This window comes from Hyaena hyaena, unplaced genomic scaffold (assembly GCF_003009895.1).
Source record: "Hyaena hyaena isolate Hyena2069 unplaced genomic scaffold, ASM300989v1 scaffold_121, whole genome shotgun sequence".
Lineage (NCBI taxonomy): Eukaryota > Metazoa > Chordata > Mammalia > Carnivora > Hyaenidae > Hyaena > Hyaena hyaena.
Genome location: NW_024080753.1, coordinates 1165750 through 1185467, shown reverse-complemented (window position 1 = coordinate 1185467; position 19718 = coordinate 1165750). Strand labels below are relative to the sequence as shown.

Here is a 19718-nt window from a genome sequence, read left to right as displayed (position 1 = left end):
TTCCGTCCTGACTACAAAGTCTCCAGAAACTCAGAGATCTGGGTGACAGCTGTGGACACAGCCATGTCACAGACTGACTTGGGCCAGGCTCCTCCCCGCACCAGGGGCCCTCTATGAGCGCTCTCTGTGACTTCAGCAGCCTGTGAGGTTTACAGCCACGAGTGGCTCTGAGGAAAGAGGTTCCACACTTCGTCGGCTCATCGGGAGAAGGGTGAGGACTGCTCACCCCGTGGCCAGGGCTGGGGCTAGGGCTGTGGCACGGGGCTGGAGAACCAGGCAGCCCACACTCTCTCCCTGCACTCATTTCTGTCCCTGTTTGGGGCTTTGCAGGGGGGCTCGGTCCTGGAGAGAAAGGCTGGCCCGAGGGGGTCCTTGGGAGTTAGCACAGGCTGCCAGGAAGTGCCAACAGAGCATCAGGTGAGAAGAAAAAGTGATTAGGTCCAGAAAAGGGGAGTCCGAGCAAATCAGCACAATGTAGCAAGAGGAGGGGGCGGCTGGGATCTCGACACGGACCCGCGCAGACACCGCAGGCCGTCTTCAGCACCGGCTGCTTCATCTCCTCCTTAACTTTACTACTTTGTTAATGTAAGCCCTGTGCCCAGCATGGGTCTCGAACTTATAACCCTGAGATCAGAGCTGCATGCTCTGCCAGCTGAGCCAGCCAGGCGCCCGTCTCCTCCGTAACTTCGGACGAGCCACACACTTCTGCTTGGCTTATTTTTCTTTCGAGTCCTCGCCTTACAGAAGGGAGCCAGTGCGGTGCAGGGATGATGGCACAGGCTCTGGAGCCAGACCCCGGGCTTTGCTTCTTCCTGGCCGTATGTCACCAGGCAGGGCATGTAGCCTCTCTGTGAAATGGGGAGTAAGGAGGGTACCACCCCATGGGTGCGCGTGAGGCTTAGACAGGTAGTTTGCATAAAGGGCTTCCACGTTGCCTGCGCGCGGCAAGTACAGGGTGGGTGTTTTCACATTATAGCCGTAATCCACGTGGCCCGCCAGAGATATGGAGCTTTGCAGACGGCCCCGGGGTCAAATCCCAGCCCCCCTTCTCACGGATGAGTAGTAGTCCGCTGTATGTATGCCACACCGTCTCCCTCCACTCATTTATTGATGGACTCTTGGTGTCCAGCTTCTGTATCATGGCTATTGTAAATATGCTGCAGGGGCCTGGGTGGCTCAGTCGGTTAGACGTCCAACTTCAGCTCGGGTCATGATCTCATGGGTTGTGGGTTCAAGCCTCGATTCGGGCTCTGTGCTGACAGCTCAGAGCCTGGAGCCTGTTTCAGATTCTGTGTCTCCCTCTCTCTGCCCCTCCCCTGCTCACGCTCTGTCTGTCTCTATCTCAAAAATAAACAGTTAAAAAAAAATTTAATGATAATAATGCTGCAATAAGCAGGGGTGCATATATCTTTTCAAATTCGTGTTTTATGCTCCTCAGGTGTACACCCAGCAGTGGAATTCCTGGATTACGTGGTACTTCTGTGTGTGATTGTTTCAGAAACCTCCGTACCGATTTCCACAGTGGCTGCAGCGGTTCACGAGGGCCCCCTTTCCTCCACATCCTCACCAACGCCTGCTGTTTCTTGTCTTTTTCACACTCACCATTCTGACAGGTGTGAGGTGATCTCTCATTGAGGTTTTGGTTTGCATTTCCCTGGTGGAGACTAATGATGAGCATCTTTTCCGGTGTCTGTTGGCCGTCTGTCCGTCTCCTTGGGGGAAAATGTCTATTCAGGTCACCTGCCCGTGTTTAAATTGGATTGTTCGGTTTTTTGGTGGTGAGTTGTGTGTTCTCCTCACCACTTGCAGCAACGTGGAGGGGCTGGAGGCTATTATGCTCCAAGCAAAATCAGTCAGAGAGAGACAAATGCCGTATGATTTCACTTACAGGTGAAATGTAAAAAACAAAACGAAGGAACAAGCAACCGCAAAGAAACAGACTCGTAAATACAGAGAACAAGCTGGCCGTGGCCGGAGGGGCTGGGGTGGCATGGGCAAAACAGGCGAAGGGGATTAAGGGGTTCAAACTTCCAGTCACCAAACAGGTAAGTCATGAGGGTGCAAAGTACAGCGTAGCGAACGTCGCAACACTGTAAGAATGCTGCACGGCGGCAGATGGCGGCGGCACATCGTGGTGAGGGCGCCCTGATGTCCAGAATCGTCCTATCGCCGCTGCTGACCTGACGCTAATGGAACGTCACTTATCAACCACAGTTCAGTTAAAATTTTTAAAACTTTAAACCCAATTTAGTCATGAGACACTAAAATTTTTTAAGCTTTAAAAATACCAGTCAAGCTGTGTGACTGTGGGCGTCTCAAGTGTCCCTCAGCCTCAGTTTCCCCATCTGTCTCCCCCTAAATGCTGTGCAGATTCAGCGAAACTGTGCCCAGGGGGCCCAGGAGCAGCTGCGGGTGTGTCAGACACCTCGCTTTCCTTCCTTCTTGCCCTTTGTCTACTCCGGCTTCTCACCCTTAGCAGGATGCTTCACATTAATGGCCATTGTCACGTATCAACTGAACATGACACTTGCAGCCTCCCGGCCAGTCTGTGTGCAAATTCCCGGTGACACGCAGGGGCCCGGCGTGAGGGCTGTTCTTTCCCATCCAGCCCCCCGGTCTCTCTTCCCTTTTCAGAACTGATTGCTCTGACTCAGTGCTCAAGGGCCTGTCTGCTGTCAGGGCTGAAGGAGCCATATTTTCCAAACACTGGACTGTCATTCTGTTATCTTGCCCACAGTCTGGAATCCATAATATCTTCATGTGCTCTTTGCAGCCTGCCAGACCTGTCCTTGAACATGTGCCTCTCTGGCCGTCTGACCAGCGGCAGCAGCTTACCCGGGAATCTGTCCACAATGCCCACCTGAGGCCTCTCCCAGACCTGCCAGATCAGAAACTCCAGGCGGGGCCCAGCGAGCTGGGTGTTAACACGTTCAACGACTACTAAAAATTAAGAACTGGGGCGTCTGGGAGGCTCAGTCAATTAAGCGTCCGTCTCTTGATTTCGGCTCAGGTCGTGATCTCACGGTCCGTGAGATGGAGCCCCATGTCAGGCTCTGTGCTGACAGCGCAAAGCCCCTGTCACATTCGTGTTCTCTCTCAAAATAAAGAAATAAGCATTGAAAAAGTAAAAAAAAATTAAGAACCACCTTAACCCTAAAATCTCTTTCTGGTTAAGATGAACTGTAAGGATTGAGCACATTTCTTTCCAAGTCTAGTTTTATTCTTTATTTATTGGTTACATTCACATCCTCCTAAAAAAAAAAGAATGCGGAGGGCTTGGGATAAGATGACAGTGTTGATGATAATAAGAAATGGCACGTCCTAGGGATTATTACCCTGGGTGAAATGCTGTGCCGAATGTCCCTCGTGCATTATGTCATTTAATCCGAATAAAAACCTGATGAAACATTTATTATCTTCATTTGCATCTGGGGACATGAAAAGCTCTGCCAGGCTAAGTAACTTGCGTGGGATCAGCTTTAGGGGAGAAAAGTTTGGTGGCCTCTTTTTGGTGAATTGGGTGGTCATGCTTTCCATTTATTTTAGGGACACTGTACCCAAGGGGTTATTTAGAAATCATACTTTGGGGCGCCTGGGAGGCTCCGTCGGTTGAGCGTCCGACTTCGGCTCAGGTCATGATCTCACGGCTCGTGGTTTCAAGCCCCGCGTCGGGCTCTGTGCTGACAGCTCGGAGCCTGGAGCTGCTTCGGTTTCTGGTCTCTCTCTCTCTGCCCCTCCCCCCCTCAACTTTTCCTCCCTCCCCACTTAGTTATTAAATAAATAAGCATTAAAGAGGTTTTTTAATTTTTTTAAAACCTAAGGCTACTGACTAATAACTTACTAGTTACTAGTAACCTATTAAGAGAATTACTTACTATAACCTACTAACCTACTCACTTACTAGTAACCTATTAGGAGAATCATTAAGAGTTACTGGAATCTGGAGCTCACAGACACTCCAGGGAGGAACAGGCTTGTGTGCCCGTCATTTGCTGTGTGATACCAGACCCTGCATCCTGGCCCTTCCTTGCTCCGCTCAGTTTGTCATCGGCTGAGTCTCACAGGCTCCCTTCTGAGCTTGGCCAGTGCAGGCCCTGGAGGGAGACGGGAGGTCAGGAGGGCGAGAAAAGACCAGGTGCCAGTCATCTCCCTCATCCCTCTCAGGCGTCATTTCCCCGTGGCCCCAGCTCCTGGCTCCGAGATCTGCTCCCGGCGATGCCACGGGCTCCCTTCTCCCTCCGGCCCTGGGGTGGCAGAAGCTTCCTTCTGTTGTCTGTTTCTAGAACTCTCACTATCCCCTGTTTAGAGTCTCAGCAGTTTCCTCATCTCTGTAACCGATCGCCTGTATTGAAGTCCCTCTGTCTGAAAGGCCTGGAGCCCTTTCTCCTTTACTGCTGGTCCATATGTAATTGGCACTTGCTGAGGCTTCTCCTTCTGTATCCTGCATGAGCTGAAGCCCACCTCATAGCTCACAGATGTCCTTACAGGTTTTGAGGGGGAGCCTCACGATCCATACCTCGTCAGAACCGTCTTCCGCCGGTCATGGGTTTTAATCACCCCTGTTCTTAAGTTTCACCAACAAAGTAATGTTCGTTTAGGTTCATCATATCAATTTATTTGGTTGTAGGTGGTTTGGAGGAACCTTGCTGTGTATAATGATTTGCACTTGTATCAACAGTATTTTTTGGCATTTTATTTTCTTATAACCAATGTCCCTGAAATTTGGGAATACCATTTATTCTGTTCGTCTTCAAAACCTTTTTTTTTAAATCACCCAGCTCAGTTCTTTGTCCTTGGAAAGTGGGAAGGAGGGAAGCAAGTCAGATGCTCTATCTCCTGTCTGTGTAAGTCGGTTGTGGTCAGAATAGAAAAGAAAACTTAATCAAGGGGTCTCAGAAAACACTCCACTCATTGTGCTAGGCACGTGCTTGCCGAGCTTTGATGAACACAATAATCGCTTGGGAATCTTGGTAAAATGTTTGCCAGTTGGACAGATCTCAGGGTGAGAGCGGAGGTCTGGGGTTGTGCGTTTCCGTCAAGCCTTCAGAAGGCACCCAAGGGCCATGCAGGAAGTAGAGATTACGGGATCTCCGTCGTTCCCCAGCGTGAACCCGGTTTATGCGGTCAGTGCCCTGCCGTGCTGGGCTGAAGGCCTGAAGACTTGCTTCATCGCTAGCAGCCAGGATCTGAGCGGTTTTTATGTAGGCAGATTCCACGCTTCCTACAATTATATTGTTTTAGTCCGATGAACCACAATCAGTCTGGCATTCTTGGGCAAAGCTTCATGTGATTGTAATTTCAGGGCTGCTCTTGTGTTATGATTCTAGTCTTCTAATGAGAATTCATCGAGTTTGCAAATTGACTCATGTCATAGAAAAAAAGCAGAAGTAGACAGCTGCTCACATAGCGAGTGCCTTGAAGTGAGTGTTAGCATTCACAATGGGATAAGTAGGGGGTTCTTTAGGAAAACAGTACAGTGTTTTTAGGTTTTCCTCTGATTTATGGGGCTTTCTGTTAGCTTACATCTTCTCGCAGAAGCCCTAATTTGCCATAAGAACACAAACTGAGGTTTCTGGAAGGAAAACAGTCCGATCAGACATCAAGGCACTGACCCAAAAATAGGGTCTGTAGTCTGTGCCCAGATGTGCTAGGTCGGTGACATGCCAGCAAACCACCTAACTCGTTTCCATTTGCCTCAGTAGGATGCAGATGAAGATCAGTTATTTAATGCTACCGATGGACCAAGAATTCCCAAATCTATATTCTCATCCAGTTGTCTCTTGCCACTTAGGGTTGCAGTGGGCACCCCAAGTTCAAGTGTTCTCATTGAGCTTACACCTTTCCCCAAAACCTCTTCTTCTCTTCCCTACTCTGGCTAGCGGTGTGACCACCATACCCTCCGCATCCGAGCCAGGAGGCGTCGTTCCCTGTGAAGCTGCGAGCTCCCCGAAGCAGTGATAGGGCTTTACTCGCCTTTATAACCCCAGTGCCCTGTGCCGGACTCCACACAGCAAAATGCTCAAAAAATACCTTAATTGGATGAAACTTCATAAAGATGGATGGTCCTTACAACTCCCAAAAGTTGTTTCTAAGAATTGTGAAGAATTATCAGTGTGAATAATTATAATCCCCCATCCTGCCAGAAAAAGCAAATGTAGGGGCGCCTGGGTGGCTCAGTCGGTTAAGCGCCCAACTTTGGCTCAGGTCACGATCTCAAGGTTCGTGAGTTCGAGCCCCATGTCAGACTCTGCGCTGACAGCTCAGAGCCTGGAGCCTGTTTCAGATTCTGTGTGTGTGTCTCTCTCTGCCCCTCCCCCACTTATTCTCTCTCTCTCTCGCTCTCAAAAATAAATAAACATTAAAAAAAAAGTTTGAAGTGAACATAGCTTCTTTGTTGATTATTATTTCAGCCACCAGGCTATAGTGAATTGCCATGAATCAAAAATCCATATGAGCAAAGCTTGGTACTTTTCTAATTCTTATTTTATATTCTGTGATCTAGATGTATCTATATATTTTGAGTTTTTTCCCTAACGTTTTTTTTTTTTTTCTAGGAGAGAGAGAGACAGCGTGAGCAGGGGAGGGTCAGAGAGAGAGGGAGTCACAGACTCTGAAACAGGCTCCAGGCTCTGAGCTGTCAGCACAGAGCCTGACACGGGGCTCGAACCCACGAACCGCGAGATCATGACCTAAGCGAAAGTCGGACGCTTAACCGACTAAGCCACCCAGGCGCCCCTTCCCTAACATGTTTCTTGTAGCCTGTCGCTGTCCTTCTTGGATGCATTCCTACTATGTACCAGCATTATAACAGGTGCTTTAGGATGCTGTCTTTTATTTCACAGCCTGGGAGGGAGATTTTTTAAACACTGTTTTAAAATGGGGACTCTGAGGCTCAAAGAGAGTAACTACTGACCTTCCCAACATCACACGGAAGTGAGCACGTTGGAGCACCAACCCTTTCTTCCCCACAGCACAGACCTCCTTAATATACCACAGAGGAATAGAGCCTCTCTTCCTTCTACTTGGAAAACTTCGTAAAGATGCAGTGCCATTCTTTTCTGCTCATAAAATAGTGTATGTTTGGAGTGCCTGAGTGCCTCGGTTGGTTGCACATCTGACTTGATTTCAGCTGATTTCAGCTCAGGTGGTGACCTCATGGTGATGAGATCAAGCCCTGCGTTGGGCTCCACTCTGGGCATGGAGCCTGCTTGCGATCTTCTCTCTCTCTCTCTCTCTCTCTCTCTCTCTCTCTCCCCCTCTCTCCCTCTGCCTCTCCCTTGCTCATGCACCGGTGCTCTCTTTGTGTCTCATAAATAAATAAACAAACAATCAGTATGTGTTCATACAATTTGAGAAATTAAAGTTACCCATAATATCATCACTGTTCAGAGATATAAACAGTTACATTTTACACGTTTTCTTCCAGGTTTCTTTCCTATTTGTAATTATATTTTTTAATGTTTATTTATTTTTGAGACAGAACATGAGCGGCAGAGGAGCAGAGAGAGAGGGAGACACAGAATCAGAAGCAGCTCCAGGCTCTGAAATGTCAGTACGGAGCCCAACATGGGTCTTAAACTCACAACCCATGAAACCATGACCTGAGCGAAGTCGGGCGCTTAACTGACTGAGCCCCCAGGCGCCCCTGTATTTATATTGTTAATATATCACACTGTTTTAATTGTGCTGCATTTGTTTTAATATCTGATAGGGTAAGTTTCCCCCGCCTCCTACTTTTTTCTTTCTTAAAGTTTTTCTTAGCTAGAAAAATGTCCCAATTTTTTTTATATTTTAAAGTTTATTTATTTTGAGAGTGCATATAGGGCAGGGGCAGAGAGAGGGGGAGGGAGAGAATCCCAAGCAGGCTCCGTGTTGCCAGTGCAGAGCCCGATGCGAGCTCAAACCCGCAAAGCCATGAGATCATGACCTGAGCTCAAACCAAGAATCAGACACTCAATGGACTGAGCCACCCAGGTCCCCCCCCCCACCCCCCGCAAGTTTTTTTAAATGAGAACTTCTCTAAATCTCCTACTTTCTGGGAAGGGACTCTTCTGAATTTCCAGACACCCAAGCAGGAGTTCTCTCCATGCAAAAAAGGTGCCCTTTGAAAAAGCCTGGATTGAGGAGGCTCTCAATAAATGATGGTGAAAATCCATTTAAACTGGGCTTCTATCATTTTGAAGAGACCAGTTTCTCTGATGCCTGTGGAACTGCCAGTTTCTTCCTGATGCCTTCCCTAAGCGGGGATTAGTGAAGACCTCATGACACTGGGTAAGGAGACAGGGCAGAGAGAAGATGGGGGGAAAGGCTTTAAAGAATTTAGGAAATATGCTGTTGATTCTCTGTAGCCGCAGGAGAGGAGCGCCATCTTGTGCTTCGGTTGGACATTAGCTGCAGAAGAGAACTTGACTCCAGGTGGGCGCCCAGTTGTCATCCGAGGCGTCGCCCTGGGCGCCTGGGCCGCTCAGTACCTTAAGTGTCTGACTCTTGATTTCGGCTCCGGTCATGATCTCACCGTTCATGGGTTCGAGCCTCACATCAGGCTCTGCGCTGACAGCGTGGAGCCTGCTTGGATGCTCTCCCTCCCTCTTCCTCTGCCCCTCCCCTGCGCGCGCTCTCTCTCTCTCAAAATAAATAAATAAACTTTAAAAAAAGAACAACCAAGAGTTTCCCAAACAAATGCACTCACCCACCGCACCGCCACCGCTTTGCAGACTCAGCAGATTGGGCCTCATGGCCGCGGACCGGGAGGTGCTCTGCTGTGGCCGCTGCTGCCCCCACCCCCCCCCCCAGCCTTTCTCCATGCCCGCCTGTGACTCCGAGATCCAGATGCTGTCACACTTTAATATGCCCAGAGCTAGACCGCCTCCGAGGCCGAGCAGGTCCCCACAAGCCCGACAGCTGGGAGAGTGAAAACCACAGACCACAGTTAGATACCCCCGGGCCAGGGCCCCGAGCTAGACCTAGAGGAGGCCCCGGGGGCCCTCGGGGTGCTGACCTCCCCGAGAATGTGACACAGGACAGGCCTCCCAGGACCAAGAGTAATCAGTTCTAACTATGATGTATTGCCGCTGACCTTTAAAAAATCTTTAGTATTTGAAGAAATGTTCACACTTAAGTTGGTGACACTACAGAGCGCTGTGCGAACATTCTTAGGGGCAACGTGGGACCGTTTACAGAATAAGCCAGAGACGGCAAGCAGGGTCCCTCGGGGCAGTTCTGAGCTGGAAGCTTTGGACAAGCCTGTCGCCCCCGGGGAGGGTGGCTCCCGAGCCCGCCTGAGCCTCCTGCCCCCCCGGGCTGTGCGCTGAGAGGCGGCAGTGTGGGCGTCATTACAGGAGACGCCTGAGACGTAAAGCAGGGTGGCTCCTCTGTCTCACGCACCCGTGGGAATGACCCAGAGCCTGCGTCCGGCCATTGCTGAGACACCTTTGCCTTCCTTGTGAACCCACCTCGTGGTGCACCTGCCACTCTTCAGGGACATTAGTCCGGCAGCACTGGGGGGCAGCAGGCTTGCCCGTTTGTGGCCGCCGGTATCCCCAGCACAGCGCCCCCCCCGCAGGGCAAGCAGTAAAGTGTGAGCGAGGTAAAGAACGGGCGAGTGCACAAGCGAAGGAATCCACGCTCGCGCACAGGAGTCCATTCTGCCTTCCACCCGAGCAGGATGCGGCCGGAAGGCCCCTTCTTCCCGTTCTTGCCTGAAGTCCTGTCTGCCCAGGTGGAGGCTGGAGGCCTCGGGGTGGGCAGGGAGCCCCGGAAGCACACTTACGCTGTCCACCCTGGTGCTGGCATCCTCACGGCCCTCTCCCCACACCTCCGCCCCACGAACCACACGCGCCCCGTGAGTTTCCTCTGGGCCACAAGTTCTTAAGTAAGTGAAATAAAAGCACTGAAATAAAATGAAGGTCATGGTGACTGAGCCTTCCCGGGACTTCCAGGAAAGCTCTCCATGTTAACGCTAAGTCAAAACATAGTCTGAAACACATCACTCTGTGAGGGAAAAGCTTTCTGCTCCCCAAATCGGGCCGGGGTTCTCTGCGGAGGTCATCAGCGTGCTTCGGAACGCTGTTTGAGTGTAACCAGGGAGGAAGGAGCTCCTCCTCTTATGTACTTGAAGTATGAAGACTCCTGGTTGCAAACAAGAGGAGCCCGATTCAACAAGGTATAAAAGCTCACGTAATAGACAAGGCCAGCGCTTGACCTTAGGCTTGAGTAGATCCAAGTGTTCAAAGTACAGCAGCAAGATCCTGTCCCTTTCCACCTGCAGATCTGCTTTTGTCCAGAAAACCACAGCTCCCCCCAGTCCCCCAGTCCCAGGCTTCCATTCCGCGGGGAGCCGGCCGGGCAGGAAGGCAGCTCCTCCTGCTAAGAGCAGCAGTAAAAACCTCCATCTTGACCTTGGTTGGCCGGTCTGCGTCACGTGGCCACCCACCTGCTGATCAGGGCGGCGGGGTGGAGCTAACTTTTCCAGAACAACTTAGTCTCCATCCGAAATGTCCTTTGGTCCCAGGAGTGAGGGGCTCAGTAACAACTACCCCCGGCAGCACCGCTGTGGACCCTCAGCCACAGAGCCCAGCCACCAGCAGGCCCTCCCTGGCGGTCAGCGGCCCAGCGAGCAGGGCCCTGCCCCCGGTATGTGGCCTGGAGGACATTTCTAGAGTCCCGTTTCCTTTGTGCTTTTAAAGCTAACAAGCAAATCGTAAGCCCAGACATTATGGTTTCCAAGGACAAAGTCTTCCGTATTTTTTTCTTTTCTGCTGTATTATCTTATATTCTGAAAATAGCTTTATGGGTTTTTGATTAAAATGACAGATGCTAAAAAAAAATGAGTTATTCTTTGTAGCAAATTAAAGTGCTGCAGGAAAATACACTGAAGGGAGCCAGCCTCTCTTCCCTTTGCTTGCCCGTGGCTGCACATCTGCATGGGTGAGCTCCCAGTGGCTGCACATCTGCATGGGTGAGCTCCCAGTGGCTGCACATCTGCATGGGTGAGCTCCCAGTGACTATACGTCTGCATGGGTGAGCTCCCAGTGACTACACATCCGCATGGGTGAGCTCCCATTTTGACTCCCTGCTCAGGCACTTTGCTCCTTTGGACAAGGCGGCCCATCTTACTACAACCTGACTTAACCGTCTTTCCCAATGAGTCTCACGCTTGTGAAGCTGTTGTAAGAAATCACTGCACCCTTGCACTGTGCCCGGCAATGCCTTGCTTCTGTTCTGTCATTTAATCCGCAAACTGTCTTGTGAGGTGGGTACTGCCATCCTTCTCTTAGGGATGAAAACCTGAGGCTGCCAGACAGCAGTTTGCTCAGAGCCGCACAGGTAGCAAACTCCCGGGCCAGTCTCAATGGGCCTCAGCGCGCGTGGTCTCAGCTGCCCGTGCTGTGCGCTAGGGTTCTCGGAAAGCTTTCAGCGCAGTGCCCAAGACCGAGCAAGCACTCACATAACTGTGTCCATTTGTGCTAACGGTAATGATACGGGTGATATAAAGCAGTTTGAAGTAAAAGCATGTACATTTGGGATATGCTCTTGCATAGCTGCCTTTTTGCCTCAGTGAAGACGAGCCCTTCAATGCCATCTTGTGGATCAGGCCAGACTGGGGGACGTGAATGCCTGCCTTCCATCCTGTGCTGCACTTGGGGTCCACAGGCGGGCTTTGCCTTGAGCAGTCAGCCACTCCTTTGGGCCTTTCTTTTTGATGTGAGGCCACTCTGAGAATTTTAGAAGCTCACACCCAGGTGAGGAGCAAGCTTCCAGGTACAAACTTTATGAAAAGATTGATGTCATTGAGCCCAGTGATTCTGCTTCTAGAATCCACCGTCGTGGCTGTGCGGAGCCATTTAGCTGCCAACATATGTGTCATAGAATTGTTTTTGATACGAAACAAAATCAGAAGAAATTCAGTGTCCAGAGATAGGAGATCAGCTATGTAAAGCAGGCTGCATCCAAACCATGGAGAACTTTGGGCTGCGAAAGATGCTGTGGGGGAAGACTATTGAAGGACATTAAACTCAATCAGGAATAGCAGGTGAAAAAAATAGGTTAAATAGTGTATGTCCATCACTTGTGGAATTTTATTGAGTCTCCACTGTGTGCACACAGTGGGTCTAGGCACTTGGAATACAGGAGTGGAAAAAAACCTGTGTGCCATGAGCTTACTGCGTTCTGCTGGAGAAAGAAAGGAGCTGGTGGCCGGGCTCTGTGGCTGATGGCCCACGGCGGTACTTGGGGGGGAGGTTGTTAGTACTGCGCCCCTCATTCCTTGGACCAGTGGACATTTCTTGTCCTTGAAAGCCTTGAAAGTCTTGTCTTTTAGAGGGTCTGGATCTTCATGAAGATGTACGTAGGTTGCTGTATTTTGTTAGGTATTTAATTTATTCTGCTTGGCCACTGGTAGACTCTTTTAACCTAAAAACTTTGCCTTTCTTAGCATGGACCTGTTTTCGTCTGTTATATGTCTGATTTTTTTTTCTTTCCTCTTCTCCCTTCCTGGAATCCTGTTCGATGCTGAGCCCCCTGAATTGATCTGCACCCCCCTTTCTCTGATGAGTCCTATCTTATTGACTTCTTGTTCTGCATTCTGGAAAATTGCACCAATTATATGTTCTGGGTCCAAGAAACCATAATTGTCTGATTACTTCCTTTTCACGCTACGTAGTCTTGCATGGATGGGATACAGTGTCTTTGCAAATCACTGTTACTCATTGGAATTGTTGAAGTTATTTCCACGACCCTAGATTGGCTTCATTCCCCTTTTTAAAAGTTCTCTCTTAGTTTATCTTGGTCCTTCTTTCCTGCGCCATTGGATTGTTCCAAATTTCTGGAGCTCCCTGGCTGTCTATTCATATGTTTTCACAAAGTACTTAGCCGATTAACAAAGATGACTAAGACAGATAGGTGAGTATTCCCAGGAGACCTGTCCTTTGAAAAGGGGGTGGGTGTGCCGACAATTCCAAGTTTGTTCTCCAGGCCTGTCTTCAGGTACGTGAAGAGGATCTGGTGGGCGCAGGAGGTGGGCTCCCCTGAAGCTGCACAAGGAAGCTTTCATTGCGCGTGTAACCCGTGTATTCAAGTCCTAGTCTTCTTCAAGTAGATTGTCCAATTTTGTTAGAGGACCGTTTTCCGGTTTGGGCCTCAGGACAAAGCATCCTTGCCCAGGTGTCCATTGGATTAGGAATTGAGATGGAGAGCCATTAGACCAGCTTTCTGGATTCTGTCTCACAGCAAGTGCTGCTCTTGGCACCAGCCAGCTCCAGGTTGGAGCTCTCGGTCCAGGAGGCCCGGACCCTGCGCCTGCCTGGAGGACAGGGCTCCCTCTTACCTTCATGCTGCCCTCCACTTCCCGTTGTCCAGAATACGCCAGACTCTCCGGTGTTTTGTTCTCACCCCCATTCTGCGTGTGTGTACGCTTGTCCCTTTGGGTATCTTCTCATGCTTCACCAGCATCTGGGGAGGAAGAGTAGGTGCTGATGTGCTTATTCATCCATTGAATTAGAGGCCTTGTATTCGTTTCGCTTTTCTGAATTCTCTAAAGTGAATATGTGTTATGACATTCGTAATAAAAGTAACAATGAAAGCTGTTCTTAAAATAGAAAGGATTTAGAAATATGTCATGAAGCCAAAAAGAGAAGCATCTTGAGGGCATCTGGGGGGCTCAGGCAGTTAAGCATTTGGCTCTTGGTTTTGTCTCAGGTCATGATCTCACGGTTCGTGGGTTCGAGCCCCGCGTCAGGCTCTGTGCTGACAGCTCAGAGCCTGGAGCTGCTTCGGATTCTGTGTCTCCCTCTCTCTCTGCCCCTCCCCTGCTCAAGCTTTGTGTCTCTCTCAAATATAAATAAACATTTTAAAAAATTTCATGTTTTTATTTATTGCTGAGAGACAGAGAGAGTCTCTGCTTTCCCTGCGTGCCCCCAGCTGAATGCACAGGTGGCTGCAGAATCTTGTCTGTCTCGTGCTGCATTAGAGGTGCCGTCAGAGCGGCAAGAGTATTGCATACAAGCCTGCCGGTAAGCAGGCGCGTCAGCCAGGCCTTACAGGGGCAGGCATTTATCCACTTGCTGTTTGGATGGGCTCAGGCGCCTGCTTCCTCTGCTGGTCCTTCCTCGGTCACTTGTGCATCTCCAGACAATTGTTTATTGGTTTGAAGAGAGACACCTTTGCTTTAATAACAGCCAAGGTATGGAGGAGGGGAGGAAACGAGCAAAGCGAAGGGCTCACAGAGACCGCCGGACACACGTGCTTCCGTGCCTGGTAACCGTGTGTGTGCCAGCCCCAGAGGCCCTGGACTCGGTCACCGTGGCTGGAATCAGGCTGTGGCTTCACTGCCAGCCTCTGGGCTGAGTGCTCGCGGCCGCCGTGGGGGGGATGGCGCTGTGGCTGCAGCTCCACGGGCCACCCCTATCACTGCCGCCGTCCGAATCAGTGTCACTGCTGCGGGCTGGCCTGTGTCCTCATCGCCAGAGCCAGCTTTTCATCCTCTGAATCCGCATCACTGCTGAAGATCTCTTCGTACGGGTGGCCTAGACCTCATCCTGGCTGCTGCCACTCTCGTCACTCGCCTGGTCCCTGTCACCTTTTCCCTGGCTCACCTGTCTGGGATTGGCCGGGCATTGGCTGAGGTGACGGGTCGTTGGGGCCAGGTGTCCCTGGGCACCCGAAGGCCAGCGTGGGCTTGCTCACGTGGTGACGGGGTGCAAGACTTCCAGGCACAGTGAGGGAGGGAGCCGGAAGGCTCAAGATTTGCACAGAGTCACGGCCGCCCGTCCCCGCGGCCTAGGCAAGTCACACACACGCCAGCCCGGATTCAAGGAGCAGAGAAAGAAGTGCCACACCTCGACGTACAATGGCTGCTTCTGCCATCCACCGTTTTAATCATTCCAGGTCTTGATTCTAATTCTGTTTTCTAATTCTGTGTTTTCCTCAGGCTTCTGAGGACCCAGTCTCTGGAATGGTTCTACAATAACGTGAAGAGTCGCTTCAAACGCTTTGGCAGCGCCAAGGTCTTGAAGAACCTGTACAGGAAACACCGGCTGGAGAGCGGGGCGTGCTTCGAGATTCTAGGTACGCACTGCGCTGGGAGCCTGTGCGGGGCTGGGGGATAGATGGAGGCCTGGCCGAGGCCCCGGACACTGGCCACACTCAGCTGGGACCCAGGAAGCTGCTTCCCTCTCTGGCTCCAACGGGGAGGAGAAGGAGGCGGCTAAATACCAAAGACTCTGTAAAGTTTGAGTCACCCGGTACCAGCATGCCCGCTGGGCTGTCGGGTGTGTTAAGAAGACCAAAGTATCGGGGCGCCTGGGGGGCTCAGCCAGTTAAGTGTCTAACTCTTGATTGCGGCTCGGGTCATGATCTCGCCGTGTGTGAGTTCGAGCCCCGAGTCGGGCTCTGCACTGAAAGCCTGGAGCCTGCTTGGGATTTTCTCTCTCCTTCTCTTTCTGCCCCTCTCCCCTCTTGAAATAATACATAACTGAACATTTAAAACAAGAAGATCAAAGTATTTCTGCGTACCATGGACGTTTTAATTCTAGACGCCTAGAAATCAGAGATTCTTGATCACTGGAAAGTCATCTTTGTTCGACCACATAGACCAGGTCTGCTCTCTGAGGGTGTGCCCTCCACTCCCCCGACCTCCTGCTCCCAAATTCTACTCACACCAGGCCCAGAACCTGATGTGTTAGGAGAGAGGGCAAAGGATGGGCTTCTCTCCCAGGCAGCCTGAAGGGTGAATTCTTCCTTTGCCGTTTTTACACAGTTAAGACAACTAATGTAATTAGAGTGAGAAATTATCTTCTTTAGTTCTATTAGACCAGCCAGTAGAAAGAAATCGTTGTCGGAATATGAACAACGTGTCCTCCAAAAAAGGCTGGTGGGTTTTGTTTTGTTTTTCTATCTAAAGGCAGATTTTTTCCCAGCACTTTGCTAACACAGGTAAATGCTTTTTATCCACGAGAAAGAGGGAAGGAAAAGAGATTTTGTCCGTCTCATCCTGGAGTGTTTTTCACCGTCATTATTTTACATTGTTGTATTTTCAATAAAGTCTATAGCCGCGTCTTATCTAAAAATATGCCAGCCACTGAGACAAGGGAGGAAGTAGGACATTAAACACAGAGAATCATTAGGGCCTTTTGTGTGGTTGTTAGACACCATCTTTCAAAGCGTTCAGGAAGCCTCAGCTCGGAGAGCAGTGCTGCAGGTTTCCACAGATTATTTTTATCTCGCCTTTGCTGGTTTTTCTAAAAACCTTTTCTCCAGGAATGGAGGCCGAAAAAGAAATAAAGCCTAAGAGGAATCCTGTTAACAGTCGTTTTTCAACCCAAAGAGCCAGCTCAAGAAGTTTCCAGAATATTACTGTGCATCCCATCCTTTCTTTCCTCTCGCATACACCCCTGGGTCTTCTTTGGGTATGTCTATACGAGTCCCCAAATCCAGGCCTCCACTGCCTACCGCAAGGCGAGGGGAAAGCAGACATGAGGAGAACCCGCAGAGCAGAGCACGACTCTGACCTCTGGCCCTCTCTGCCTCAGGCCCTGCGGCTGGCTCAGGCGGACATGAGCCCCAAGGCGGGTCAGCTCAGGGCTTTGAAATGTTCACGTGTCACTTTTGGAGGAACACCACCCACCGGGGTCGCTGTCTGTAATGCAGATCTGGGTTCTGGGTCCTCCACTTCCTTCATGCAGGGCTCAGCACAGCACTTAGCACTTGGCATTCAGGGCTCTACAAGCCACTCCCCCGCCCAGCAGTGCAGAGCGACAGCCTTGTCACCTCCGTGTCCCCACAGTGTGGCTCAAGCCCCGTCATGTCTTCAGTGTGGCACCCGTTAAATCTTAAAAGCATTCTGTGGGTACCGACCCCTCACCGAAGCATTCGGATCAGCTGCTTTCATGTGATTCAGATTGTCGTTTGGACTAAGGTTCCTGTTTAATAAACGTGAAGGCGGGTGGACAGGAAACAGTTTGTGAGCTCACATCCAAACCTGTGAAGCCGTGATCACAAAACAATGGGATTTAATCTACACACCGCCTAGAAACTCACTTAGACCCCACGTGTGGCTAACCTCCAGTGCACACGTGGCCTTCTGCTGTGTCAATGACCAGGGAGCCCTTACAGGGAGCCCCCCGCATCACCCAGCACCCTTGCTTTGTGGTTACCTGCTTTCTTCCACCCCCACCACACTCAATCCAGAATCCTCTAGGGGGCTTTGAGAAAGTGCCCAGGGTCATCTTGCGCGCTCAGCCACCTACTTCCGAATCTGTGGGGGTGAGCCCCAGATGGACATCTGTAAAGCTCCATGGGGTATTTTAAGGCACAGCCCAGATGGAGAACCCCAGCGAGCACTGGGCTGTAACTTGTGTAATAAGAAGATGGGTCCATCTTATTTAGAATCTGCTGCACAAATTACTCATGGCAGCCAGGGTGCACTTGGATGCACAAATCCGACCAGGTCACCCCCGTGGAAACTTTGCTGGCTATTTACACGGCTGTTCGAATAAAGACCCAAACATGATAGGTCGCCATGTCCTGTGTGGTCTGGGTCCCCAAGCCCAGCCACACTGCCTCGTTTCAGTCCTCAGGTGCACCCACTGCCCCCACCTCCTGTCCCTGTGCAGGCTGTTTGCCCGTCTCCCCACCCCCCCTCTGGCTGGTTACTCACTGTCCCTGCTAGACACTTTCACCGTATGAAGCACCCATCAGGGCACTTAACAGATCTATAATTTTACACTGATTTATATAACCCTCTGATTGATGAAATCTTTCCCACTAGACTGTCCAGTTGATCAGGGCAGCAGGGATTTCTGGCTTTGCTCACCAGTATACCCTTCACACCCAGCCCAGAACCACTTGCCTAGTAGGTGCCGTGGACTCTTGGCTGCATGATGGATGAATGAATTCTGGCTGTCGCCATGCCAAAGTGAAATCTGCACTAAGACCTAGAGCTTAGGCTCTGAAGAGATGACGTATCTTCAACCCTTATATCATAAGTGAGGACACTGAGACCCAGAAAGACAAAGCCACTTCCTCAGGGTCACAGAGCTAGAATAAGTGGACTTCATATATATTATGAAAGCCCGGGCATAAAAACACAAACACCGAGAATGGTATATGGTCAGACTGAGTCGCCATGACAGGCTGCCCACTAATGGCTTGTTTCATAAAGATGACCTTCTACTAAACCTGCCTCAACTACCCACAGCACTTACCCCTGGAATTCCCACTGGGAGCCCCCCAACAGCCATCCAAGGACGCACAGGGTGTATTTTATGCACTGAAGGCCTGTTGCTTAGTTGACATGACATTGCTGGCATTTGCCCCCTTTTGAGCTAAGGCACAGGGACCCATATTCATTTTCTTAGTTCCAACGGTCATTCCACCAGCATCCAATTCAAGACAGTTTTCTTGAGCTGCTCACTGTTAGGTGCTATCTTGGGTAGCAGCGATATAATATACAATGACTTTGAAACAGTCCACCACCCCCATCTTCCGAGATCTCATTTGATGAATCAACACATATCATAAAAATCCCCAACTTGAAAAAGGGCTTAGCCAACTGCTCTTCCCAGCCTGGGTTAAGATTAGCACTGTGTGTTCGATTCAAAGTAGACCAGAGGAGAGGCAGCAGGCCTTCAGAGACCAGATGCCATTGGGTTGACCTTGGCTGGCTCTGGGCTTGTTTCACGTGGACTCCCTTCTACAGAAGACAATGGTGGTAATTAAATCATTAGCTAAAGACACGGTTTGGGTCAGCGCCATAGACTTCAGCTAAAGACCAAACCCGCAGGGCCTCATCACTGTCAGGAGCTCTTGTTATTTCCCATTTTTCTAGTAAGGAAACCAAGTGTCAGAGAAGTTAAGTAGCAGACTCAAGGTCACATGGTTAGTAACTTTCAAGTCCAGGAATCAACCTTAGGTCTCTCTGACTTCGATCTCTTGTTCTGTTTTTGACTCCACATTGCCTCCAAAGAAGGTACTGGAAGAAAACGAAGGGAGACAGCAATGGTACACCACGAATCAGTGTGAGAAGGCAAAGGGGACTGGTCAAAACCTGCAGCGTGACTGTGGAGCCCAGGGGTTCCCTAAACCGGATTACAAAGCTAACCTCATCGAAGTGGGTAGCAGTGAATTGCCCGGTCTGTGACAGTGTGCGCCCTGGGGGCCTGGGATGATCCTGTTCTCTCTCCTGCTTTCTCCCTCCCTTTAGGAGGAAGCTTTTTTGAGGCCAACCTGGAGAATGAAGGAAGTGTGTCTGGCAGCGATTCAACATTTTATAGGCAGTCTGAAGGTAAGTTTGCGTTACAAGTTTATGGCTAATGGGGAGCTGGAGGAATTGAAACATCTTCAGACCGTGTCAGGGTTTCCCAGTTGCACTGTAACTGCTGGACACGACTACTTGTGTGCCAGTCTCCACGGGCCTTCTTGTCATTGCGATTCGTGTGACTCCGTCGTCAAAATGGGCGAGTATATGCAAGGTGCAGCCCAGAGAAGTGTGTGCGCTACCCCTGGATACCTCACTTCACGGGAGTGAGAGCTTCAACACCGTCTTCCGGAGTTGGGATGTCGTAATGATACAGCGTGTAGCTCCTCTTAAAATATCCTTACGGGGGCTCCTGGGTGGCTTCAGAGGCTGCACCTCTAACCCTTGGTTTTGGCTCAGGTCATGATCTCACGGTTCGTGAGCTCGAGCCCCGCGTCAGGCTCTGTGCTGACAGTGCAGAGCCTGC

General features: G+C 50.4%; 1 protein-coding gene across 1 annotated transcript in view; it reads left to right on the top strand.

The window, feature by feature from the left end:
* LOC120235079 (myosin VIIA and Rab interacting protein) overlaps positions 1 to 19718 on the top strand; it is a 327535-nt gene that overhangs the window by 220837 nt on the left and 86980 nt on the right. Inside the window, exons 4-5 of the mRNA XM_039237197.1 lie at positions 14927 to 15063; positions 19199 to 19279. Of these exons, the coding sequence (XP_039093128.1) occupies positions 14927 to 15063; positions 19199 to 19279 (218 nt within the window). The remainder of the gene's footprint in view (positions 1 to 14926; positions 15064 to 19198; positions 19280 to 19718) is intronic.